The sequence below is a fragment of the Borostomias antarcticus genome, assembly GCF_949987555.1.
Source record: "Borostomias antarcticus genome assembly, chromosome: 35".
NCBI lineage: Eukaryota > Metazoa > Chordata > Actinopteri > Stomiiformes > Stomiidae > Borostomias > Borostomias antarcticus.
The window spans coordinates 709,206-721,115 of NC_140268.1; the positions used below are offsets into that span (position 1 = coordinate 709,206).

An 11,910-nucleotide genomic window follows, 5' to 3' on the forward strand; every position below is an offset into this window, starting at 1 on the left:
GGGGGAGGTATTGTAAAGGGTTACCCAGAGGGGCATGTTGACACAACTGTCTTTCTGCCACCAAAAAAGAGAGAGAGAGCTGGTTTAGATTCCCTTTGCTCACCACACCAGTATAACCTGTTCATTGTGTGTGTGTGTGTGTGTGGAGGGGGGTGAACCTGTTCATTGTGTGTGTGTGTGTGTGTGTGGGGGGGGGGGGGGGTGTGCGCGGGGGAGGGGGGATGTCCTGTCCTCTTCTGTTCTGAAAGATTGTGACTCACATTTGGGCTGATTGTGGTCTTGGGTATTGAGGATGGAGGGTCATGTGACCACTCCTGAGGGAAAACTGTGAGAATGAGGTTCCTTGAGACAGAGGTGAATTACTGTGCTATTTCTCTATAGGGAAAAACTGCTTTTAGATACGGTAGTGTGTTCCCCGAACATTTATTGAGCTGCAAGATACTGTTAAACTTGATACCTTAATCGACCTTAGGGGGATTTTAAACAAGTGATAAATTAACTTGGGTCAGATGCTTGTTTATTTTTGCTAAATTATGTTTCATCTCTGCATTGTTGTATTGTTTTTTTTGTGTTTTTTTACAAATGTGCTTGCTTTTTATGATTGTATTGCTTGTTTGCTGTAAAGGTTGTTGTAACCAGGGCACCATTTTGAATGAGATCCTGGTCTCAGTGGGTTTGCCCTGGCTAAATAAAGATTTGAGTTGAATTAAATGTGTTGCTTAAGAAATTAGTATGATGTAATGAATCGAGAGATGAATCCTTGAACTGCTAGTGTGATGTGAGGTTATCTATACACACAAGCCATGTTTCCATCCACTTGTCTATTGAATTGTGCAAGGATCGCTCAAAATATGAATGTGAATAAAGCCGGTGAACGTGCGTTTCCATCTAGAGCTTTAAATCGGATAAAGCATTTATCACAAAAGACTTTTATCGAACAAGAGAAAATCCGATGAGATCGACAGTACAAACTTTTGTCGATTTTCATGACTTTTAATCGAATTTTACTGTTTCCATAAGGCATTTTTAATTCGATATAACTTAATTTGCATAAAACGTGTGTATGGAAACATGGCTACACACTCTTTCTCTCTCTCTCAGAAGACAAACTCGTAGTAGTGTAAGAACAGGCAAGACACATTTCTTCAGTAGACGATTTTTATTGCAGTTTCTAGAACATTCTGAGGACACGGTGACTAGAAATCACCCCCCAACAGTGTGTCTAACATGCATAAGGCATACAAAGGTTTTTCCAATGTGGAAAATAGAGCTCATTATTACAGTGACAAACACAGAACAAATAAAAGTAAAAAGTCTGACAGGAGTTAAAAAAATACATTTACATTGATTCAATTTGACAGAACTTAAATTCATTTCAGGAGTATCATAGGCAATGATTGTCCTTATCAAATTAATAACATCTTAGAGATTTACCTTTGCTTTGCACAACATTTAGGTTGAGATCAGAAGAATAAAATCAGGAAAACAATCAGCTTAAGCTTCGCAATTCCATTTCACAATCCTGAATCTCCAACGAGTTCAGTGAGGCTGTTCAGAAACCTTGTGAGTATCCAGTGTCGGACTAACAAAGTAGCTAAATCATCATCAAGAGTCACTTTCGTGACCAAGACTTCACAGTACATTAAGTTGATGGTAACGTGTCTATATGGCACAGAAAATACCACGGCTCAGGCCCGTAGCCAGGGGGGGATCGAACCCCCCTCACGACCAAAGAACCAGAATTCAGGACCAAACGTCCAGGAAAGAATTAAAATCTGTCCAATATCTGTCTAACTATTTTGATGATAGCGCTCTTCAGTGGCTGGCTATCTCCGCCGCCCCTGGGGTCACATGACCCCTGGAGGCCTTCCGGCGTGTGATGGTGGTGCATCGGGTCAGGATCTCCTGCTCGCGGGGCCTCGGGGGAACCTTGGGCACGGTGGACGTCTTAAACAGGTTGGAGTCGGACTTGCTGGGGGTCAACCTCCTGTTCTCCGGCAGGCCGTCGGGGCTGAGGCGGTCCATCGCCATGGGGGGCGGAGTCCGGCTGAGGCGGAACCTCTCGTCCCCGTAGCCGCCGCTCAGGTTGAGGGAGGAGCTTCCGGAGGCGGAGGAGGAGCTGACGTCGCTGAAGCTGGAGTCGCTGCTCTGGCAGAGCTCGTCGCTGTCGCCCGTCGGGCTCCGCCCACGCCTGTCGCCGTAGACAACGCCCTCCACCATGATGGTCGGCGACGGCAGGGTGGCGGCGGCGCGCGGCTCGAGGCTCGGGTCCGAGAGGACGTTCAGAGAGCGGGACTTGTGGATGGCGCCACCGGGAGGCAGCTTATTGGCCGGAGGCAGGGAGCGGCTGAGCTCGTCGGAGCGTCCGGCGGGGGACGGCGCGGGGACGTCCAGGGAGGACAGGTTGAGGCTGGACTTCTGGAGGTTCTGGAGACGCACGCGGGGGTTGCTGTAGGGCTTCAGGTACATGGCGGGAACGTAGCCAGCCTTACCTTTGTACCTGGGAGGAGAGGACAATGAGAAGATGAGGACATGGGACAAATGTGATTGGGACAAACATTTCTTATTACAGATACCAAGAATATAGCTGTCAAATTCCCTCTCACCGTGTAGCGTTGACTTTTTGGCACCAGGAAAACATTCATACAGTAATAATTAGTCTACCTAATCTGCATTTGAGGAATTCTCAACTAGTTATTTGCCTCATTGAAAAAGATGAGTAAGCAGATATGTACTGTAGCTTGTCTCGAAAGAGCAACGAGGAAACACTCGCACAAACATCTTTGGTATTCGGCGCTGACGACAAGCGATGGTGAGATAAGTTCTTTCTGCACATGTTCCCTCATTGAGCCGCAGGAATTGAGTGTTTTTGTCAACTCATTGTCGAAATGACATGCTCTTTCTACACCTGCAGGTCTCTGGCAAGTAGCCTAGAGTCAGTTTCCTGATAATCCATCCTGAGTCTGAGACTAAAAAGCATAATAAATGTCTCTGGAAGCAAGAACTGGTCACAGGCCTCAATCCTATGGTAGGAACTGAGAAACGCACGTCCAAGAGTGCAGAGTAGCCGCTGCTCGACCAAAAAAAGTGTAATTGATAAGATAAGAAAGGTTCAACAGCTCCCAAAGTGATTTAATAAAGCAAGTTGCACCTGAAGGGGTTCTAGTACTAGTTCACATGGTAACAGTGGTGCCAACTCTTCCGTAAGGGAAGTAGCTATTGGCTGTCCCAGAAGTCGCTAGAAGTAGCTAGATGGCTATTGACTTATTTACAAACTTGTTTTTTTGTTGCTGTATAACATTAGTTTTTTTTCTTTTAAACAACGTAGGTCTGTAAACCTAAAGAATAATGTGGAAAAAATATAGCCTACATGGCTTAATTAAAACTTAATCTAACGTCACCAGTATCTAGGTAAACTAGCCGTTTCTGACAATATGATTGGTTGTTGCGAGAGGGATCCCAGCGCGTGTGGTGTGTGTGTGGGCGAGCGAGGGAGAGAGGACGTGAAGGCAGCAAAAAAAGTTTCTCTCGCTTCCTTGTCAACACGATAATTCCTCAAATGACCAGAAAAAGTAGGTAGATTTGTCGCTTTTCATGAAATAAGTCGCCAGGGGGGTCTGGAAAGTCGCTAAATCTTTCGACAAAGTCGCTAAATTGGCATCACTGGCCTCACGGTGGTAGTATCGCGAGAACCCCATAGTGTTACGGGACAGTATCGCGAGAACCCGATAGTGTTACGGGACAGTATCGCGAGAACCCGATAGTGTTACGGGACGTACCTGATGAGCCACCAGCCGTTGTCGGACCTCAGCAGCACCTCCACCACCGAGCCCATGTCCAGAGACACCTCGTCCCTTTTGGTGGCCTTGTACTTCTTTGTAGCGCAGTACATCACGCCTAGGAGGAAACACACACCGTTTAGGAACCAGTTTTCGGTTCGGAATCGCTCCCTCACTCCCTATTCCCTAGATAGGGTTCATAGTGAACTACCTAGGGAACGGAGGAAATGTAGGGTATGCACTGTTCCCTGCAAATCAAGGTGAATTGTGGGTAATAAATAGTGGACTATATTATGTTTGTTGTTTTTATCTGTTACCTGTTTACAGGGACTGCAGATGCAAATTAGCCTAAGGCTAACTCTGGTGTGCATCAAATGTTTTTACATTTATGTTTTAATTGCACATGGTCCCTTCCAAATAAAATTGAAAATGAAATGAAATATAGGAAATTCCGTGGAGAATTCGGACACTACAAACAAAATGGCTGACGCCCTATATAGTGAATAGGGAGCGATTCCAGTCTCATCAGAAAGATCAGCTAGTTTGTTTATCAAGGAATGTTTCTCCTCTGAAGATGGTATCCCAGAACAAAGTCTCTTACTTTCTCCACAGGTCTCATCTCCGTCAAGTTCATCCTCCTCGTCGGCCTCTATCTTCTCCAGGTAAGGTGCAGGGAACCAGGCCAGACACTTCGCCTCGTTCTCCACCAGCCACCAGCCTGGGGACACAGAGGGGGACAGAGAGGGTGGCTTTGAGACTGAGGCATCATATTCAAACATTTCCACAAGATCTTCTATTTTGTAGCATATTTTATATTCAGGTTTTCTCTTTATATTTTGTAATTAATAATATCAATCAATCAAAGCTTTATTTGTATAGCGCATTTCATACCCAGAGGCAACACAATGCGCTTTACAGAGAACAAGGGAGGTGTTATAATAATAATAATAATAATATGTAATTTTTTAAGCAATCAGCATTTCATTGACCTCATATTCATAACGAAATGAACAAAAGCAGATAATGTAGCCTGTAGAGAATAACAAAGTGGGAAAGTTAAAGACATTCTCTCACCGGCTTTGTCTTTGATAAGTACGTCCACATTTTCGTCCACCGCCACTTTGAAGGGTTGGTTCCTGGTGTCCTTGGTCTCGTACGGGGCCAGACACCGGTACTCCTCGGTCACGAACGGCTGCGACACGTTACCGACACTGGACGTCTCGGTCCTTCCGGGGAGCACGCCGGTACCGCTGTCCTCTGATGGCATGATGACGATGCTGAGGACAAAATACGGGTTTGTGAATTTTGGGTCCTATTAACTAATTGGAAATGTTATTTACTGGGGTTTATAAGCTATTCATGCGTGTAGTTCAGTTTCCTCACCGTACGGCCTCACTGAACTCATAATGTTGGAGATTCAGGATTGTGAAATGGAATGTAAAATTGCGAAGCTTAAGCTGATTGTTTTCCTGATTTTATTCTTCTGATCTCAACCTAGATGTTAACAAAGCAAAGGTAAATCTCTAAAGCTGTTATTAATTTGATAAGGACAATCATTGCCTATGATAATCCTGAAATTAATTTAAGTTCTGTCAAATTGAATCAATGTTAATGTATTTTTTAACTCCTGTCAGACTTTTTACTTGTATTTGTTCTGTGTGTTTGTCCCTGTAATGAGGAGGAAGTTTTAGACTAGGCTACCTGTTCTTTGCGAACTCGGGTTGGAGGTCCTGGTCCTTGGGCAGGAAGAAGCGGATGATCTCCGGGCTCTGGGACACCTGCTCGGCGCAGGTCAGCAGCTCCCCGCAGTACTTCTCCAGGAACTTGAGGCACATCACCGACTTGCTGGGGCCCTTCTTAGATCCCAGCATCTTTTTGTCTTGTGATTAAATGTCAAAATAAGAGCTATTAGTCAAGACAATTAATGCCAGTGGCAATTTTACTAGTGGCGGGGATCTGTATCCAACGTTGGGGGACATTTACATTCAAATGTTTAAGTATTTTTTTTGGGGACATTCCTATGCGGCTGTATGGTCATTTGAATGCCACTATTCCAATCTAAATATTGGGGGGGAGGGGGGACAATTTTAATGATCTCAAATATTGTTGGGGACATGTCTCCCCTGACCCCCCCCCCAGGATCAATGCCAATAATAAGACAGAAATTACACTCTTACCTTTAAATTTAGGAATAATTCTGTCCGATCTTTTCAATGGGCTTGCAGGTGGGAATGCCTTCTTCATTTGTTTCTGTAATCAGTAAGCTACAGTTAAATATATGATGATATTGCACATTATTAGAATTGATTGCCTGTACAGTTTCAATCACATTTAACTTTGGATATCCTCGCTTACATGCAGTTTCTTGAAGTCACCGAATCCTCTGTAAACAATGATGTCATTGTGATCTGACCACAACACCGATGTCATGAACAACTGAAAATCAAGAAAGTCAAAAAATATTAACACACATCCTACAAAATAACCCCTTATGCAAAAACAACCAGGTATAATAATCCATATAATCCTATTGCGCATAAAACGAGTAGGCCTAATATAATATAACCTATAAGCCAATAGCAGCTATAGCCTAAATGTTAATGAATAATATTACATAATATATATATATAATATATATATATATAGAATATATTAAATATATATTATATACTTTGGTTTTCTCCTTGTGCATCACGCCAATCATCCGCACGTTTATGGGATAGCGTAGACCGTCCATGTCCTGTCCTGTTCTTCTCGCTCTGTACTACCAGCAGACTCACACGCGCTTATATAGGCAAGTCTCGCGAGGCTGGAGGCGTGGCTCAGGTGTTCCCTTGGTCTACGTGTGGAAGATCAATTGTGCAGCAGTGCTGGGAGTGTCCTGTATTGCATCAATTTGGAAACGCAGCCTGTCTATTTTATGAGCTTTTTTTTATTTTTAATACCGGGCACTAAGGAGGTTTGATGGTTTATGGTCATAATGACAGCTGGTTCAGTTCCTCTTGCTGCTTTAATTACTACCATCAAAAAGTTTAATATCATTACATTACATTAGTCATTTAGCAGACGCTTTTATCCAAAGCGACTAACAATAATTGCATTTAACGTAGGAAGAGCCAATGTACTACTACTTGCCAGAACTCACAAGTGCATCTTCTTTCTAAAACAAGTGACTAACCACACATTGATCTGTGGGGTTTGAAATCAGTGTCTGTTGAGCACAGCTTGGTAATTTGAGGGGAGGTTGACGCCTGTTTTGTCAACCTGTGTATTTAGACAGATCTGGGTTGATTTGGGTCAGTTGTCGTTAAAAAAGGCTACAGTAGTTAAAACCACTGTACTTAGGCCCTCCATCCCTCCAATCAGTTTCAGGTGAATGTCTAAACGTACATCTTCATTTGTGTCATGCCTCTTTCTCTAAATGGAAACATTATTATTATAATTATGTAGGCCCTACTTGTAAATCATAATCTGAACAAGTAGCAATTAAATAATCTTCATGGATTAAGGTCTCAACACTGGCTAGTGCAAAGAAATCCAAATGTGGTTAGACTTGCATGTGACATACAAGACTGGCAGGTCTGTCATCAGAGAACTTGATATTGATGATTGATGAGTGTTTTATCTGGAACATTCTTTAGGCAGAGCTATCTGCATACAGTAGGTCATGGGTTACAGTAATAAGAGGCTCGTGCTTCAGCTTAATTTAATAAAATCAAGGACATTGTTTCCTGTCGCACCTTGTTGACACAGCCTTGTACAGTATGAGGAAACGAATCTTTCCTGGGTTTGGAATGTGGACGTCTCGTCCATGAAGTCGTTCATACCACGGAAAAGACAGACAGGACTTAAACTCACACATCACTCACCTCGTGTGGGAGTCTGACTTTCATGTGGTTATATTTCTACGCCACACATTTGTCTTATTTGATTCAAGAACTTAAGTGATTTGGTAACTTCCATAGGCTACCTTACCTGTACATAGTCTGACTCTGTAGTATTATTCTGTACGCTGCTGCTCGAGTCCTCACTAAGACTAAGAAAGTGGAGCATATCACACCAGTACTAAGGTCTTTACACTGGCTTCCTGTCTATCAAAGAATTGACTTTAAAATACTGCTGTTGGTTTATAAAGCACTGAATGGTTTAGGGCCAAAATATATCTCTGATCTGCTCATATGCTATGAACCATCCAGACCCCTCAGGTCATCTGGCACAGGTCTGCTTTCTGTCCCCAGAGTTAAAACAAAACATGGAGAAGCAGCATTCAGTTTTTATGCTCCACATATCTGGAACAAACTTCCAGAAAACTGCAGGTCTGCTGCAACTCTTGGTTCTTTTAAAACAAGCCTGAAGACTTTTCTTTTTGCCACTGCTTTCTAAGAGGAGTTGTGTTTATCAGTATACTGCACTGTGACTTTTATTCCTGTATTCTATTTGTCCTGCTTTTTGTTTAAATGTCTATGACTTGCTTTTTGTTTTAATGCTTTTAATTTGTCCTGCCTTTTGTTTTAAATGTCTATAATGTCTTGCTTTTTGTTTTAATGCTTTTAATGTCTCATGTAAAGCACCTTGAATTGCCCTGTGGCTGAAATGTGCTATATAAATAAACTTGCCTTGCCTTGTACATTACTTTTGATTGTAGGCTATTGTAAATGGGATTGTATTGCACATAGGATCACATTATATTTGCTTCCTCGATGCACTGTGATGTTCTTGCATCTTGTCTAGCCTATTAATTGGTGCACCAACATTCCAAAGCAAATTCCTTGTTATGCATGAAAAGCAGCCTGGACAAAAAAAAATCTAATTCCGAAACACAAGTTTGAGAATAGCAGGATTAAGTTCTAGTGCATAAAAGCAACAATCCTAATAGAGCACCAGTTAATAAGGTAACAGCTCTGATAGACTGCTGCATAAATGGTAAAGGGACTGCACTTATAGTGCTTTTCCACCTTAGCGGCACTCAAAGCGCTTTACAATGGCCTCTCATTCACCCATTCACACACACACCCACACACCAATGGCGGTAGCTGCCATGCAAGGTGCTAACCTGCTCATTGGGAGCAATTTGGGGTTAGGTGTCTTGCTCAAGGACACTTCGACATGTGGAGAGTCGGAGCTGGGATTCGAGTGTGCATGGCACGTTACTGCCATCTACTGGCTGGACAACGCCCTACAGCTCAGGAGGTAGCTGGTCGTCCAATGATCGTAGGGTTCGAATCCCGGCTCCTCCTGAATAAATTGGCCGGGTTTCCCGAACGGGTTAAGTAGCACTTAACTCCAAAGTACTTCTTAACTCCCATACAAAGGGCTGCTTAAGGAACCCTTCTTAAGAAGGTTCTTTATCGGGAAACGCAGCCATTGTCCTTGGGCAAGACACTGAACCCCAGCTGCTGCCATTGGTGTGTAAGTGAGAGTGAATGATTGAATGAGAGGCCTTTAGTGTAGCTTTGTAAGCGCTATATAAGTGCAGTCCATCTACGACAAAAGTACTATGAGATATTTGGTTTTCTTAGGAATCGTTTATTGCAAAGTAAGTGAATCCCTTCAGTTCAGTTCATTTTCTCATCAACACACTGTGGCTTCTGCATGTCATCATAGAACCTCTCAACTCAACACGTCATCATAGAACCTCTCAACTCAACACGTCATCATAGAACCTCTCAACTCAACACGTCATCATAGAACCTCTCAACTCAACATGTCATCATAGAACCTCTCAACTCAACATGTCATCATAGAACCTCTCAACTCAACATGTCATCATAGAACATCTCAACTCAACATGTCATCATAGAACATCTCAACTCAACACATCATCATAGAACACCTCAACATGTCATCAACGAACACCTCTCAACTCAACACGTCATCATAGAACATCTCAACTCAACATGTCATCATAGAACATCTCAACTCAACACGTCATCATAGAACCTCTCAACTCAACATGTCATCATAGAACATCTCTCAACTCAACACGTCATCATAGAACCTCTCGACTCAACACGTCATCATAGAACCTCTCAACTCAACACGTCATCATAGAACCTCTCAACTCAACATGTCATCATAGAACCTCTCAACTCAACACGTCATCATAGAACCTCTCAACTCAACACGTCATCATAGAACCTCTCAACTCAACACATCATCATAGAACCTCTCAACTCAACATGTCATCATAGAACATCTCTCAACTCAACACGTCATCATAGAACCTCTCAACTCAACACGTCATCATAGAACCTCTCAACTCAACACGTCATCATAGAACCTCTCGACTCAACACGTCATCATAGAATCTCTCAACTCAACATGTCATCATAGAACCTCTCAACTCAACATGTCATCATAGAACCTCTCAACTCAACACATCATCATAGAACCTCTCAACTCAACACGTCATCATAGAACCTCTCAACTCAACACGTCATCATAGAACCTCTCGACTCAACACGTCATCATAGAACCTCTCAACTCAACATGTCATCATAGAACACCTCGCAACTCAACGTTATGACACTTTGTTAGTCAACACATCATATACTCCAAATATCTTTATTCTACTTTTTGTATTGCTTTCAGTAATGTATCATTCAGCCTTTATTCACATCTCAAACAATTCTCAACACTTGGCATCACAAAATAAACACTGCTTTGCGTCTCATTTCACAACGTACTTGTATTCTTTGATCTCTGAAGAATTGCATGAACTCAACAAAGTCTGCAGTGACACTTCAAACCACTTGTGAGTTCAAACATCTATTGAGCAACGCTGTGAAGCAGCTAGTTCAAAAAGCCCAGAGCGTTTCCTCACACAACCCCTGACCTTGTGAAGCGTTACCCCGGTCAGTCTCCAGGGGCGCTGTTCAAATTCGGCGAACATAGCGAACGTTTGCGAACGTAAGCCAACTATTTTCCGTTAGCTTTGTGTTCGCCGCAAACGTTTGCTAACAGAAGCTAACAGTCTGGAGAGGTAGTTGACCGTTTGGAGAAAACATGTTTGCGACGAACGTTCGCCGCCGTTAGCTGAATTTGAACGCAGCCCTGGTCTAGGATGAAACGACGCCGGCATGGGCAGCATTTCACTGACCACTGAGGTAGGCGTAGTAGTGACACTTTCTACTTGACCACTTTTAGGTCAAACTGTTCCAGAGACTTCCTGAAGCTTATGAGGGGTTGATGTGGCAAGTCACCCTTTGACTGAATTCACACAAAAACTTTTCTCGTACTTTTATACAAGCCAATCTCTCTCGGCGAGGAAAGAAAAGAATGTTTCACACAAAAAAAACGGTGCTTTGTACAAACATTTTACATTAAGGCAGCTGGTTTTCCTTAAGCGTCAAAGGTAAGGTCTTCTCGTTGCTGTTTTCACACGAACAAACACGTTTCTTCACACATCAAAGGTGCATGTTTTTGGATATTCTCCATTTCTGTCATGTTCTTTCCGTTTGAGGGAGACGGAAGTGTTCCTTTAAAGCCTCAGAAGAGGTCCTCTCTTGTGCAGTTATATTAGGAGTTAAGTGAAGAACACAGAGTCACACTCAATCAAGTTCAACCATAGAAATACCATGAACAAAGCAGCTCTCACAGCTGACAACTATATGCTACTTGCATATTCATCATAAAAGCTTGCAGGTGCATCCCAAAAAAAATAGAATATTGTGGAAAAAGTCCATTATTTTCCTTAATTTAATTCAAACACTGAAACGTTCATGTATTCTAGATCCATTACACAAAGTGAAATATTTCAAGCCTTTTTTGATGTAATGTTTATGATTGTACAGTATGTTCTTTTACACACTCAATACTTGGTGGGGGGCAAATTACTACATCAACGTGGAGCGTGAAATGGAGGAAATCAGCCTTGAAATGTCACTACATGTGTAATAAATCTATACTATATTAAAGTTTCACTTTTTGAATTAAATTACAGAAAATAATGAACTTTACATACTATTATAATTTTCCGAGATGCCCCTGTACACATGCTCATTCCAATCAAAGTATTTCTAGACTGAACATTCATCTATTCTCCCGTCACCAAACTGTCTTCACGCCGGCCCACGCTGGTCTCACGCAGAGAAGACAGTCATCTGTAGCCCTCAAGAACTTTCTAGAACCT

General features: G+C 42.5%; 2 protein-coding genes across 2 annotated transcripts in view; both read right to left on the reverse strand.

Annotated features, from left to right (window-relative positions):
* Window positions 1-1,815: 1,815 nt before the first annotated feature.
* On the reverse strand, window positions 1,816-6,209 carry noxo1a (NADPH oxidase organizer 1a; the record flags this gene model as incomplete). The annotated part of the gene is made up of 6 exons (XM_084460988.1): window positions 1,816-2,500; window positions 3,780-3,897; window positions 4,381-4,497; window positions 4,854-5,056; window positions 5,481-5,650; window positions 6,135-6,209. 6 exons carry the CDS (start codon window positions 6,207-6,209, stop codon window positions 1,816-1,818), a joined length of 1,368 nt encoding a protein of 455 aa, XP_084317114.1.
* A 3,870-nt stretch (window positions 6,210-10,079) lies between these two features.
* Window positions 10,080-11,910, reverse strand: part of LOC311327986 (glucose-induced degradation protein 4 homolog) — an 8,296-nt gene continuing 6,465 nt past the window's right edge. Inside the window, exon 6 of the mRNA XM_084461098.1 lies at window positions 10,080-11,910. This exon is cut by the window's right edge and continues 1,537 nt beyond it. The gene's annotated coding sequence lies outside the window, so the exon portion shown is untranslated.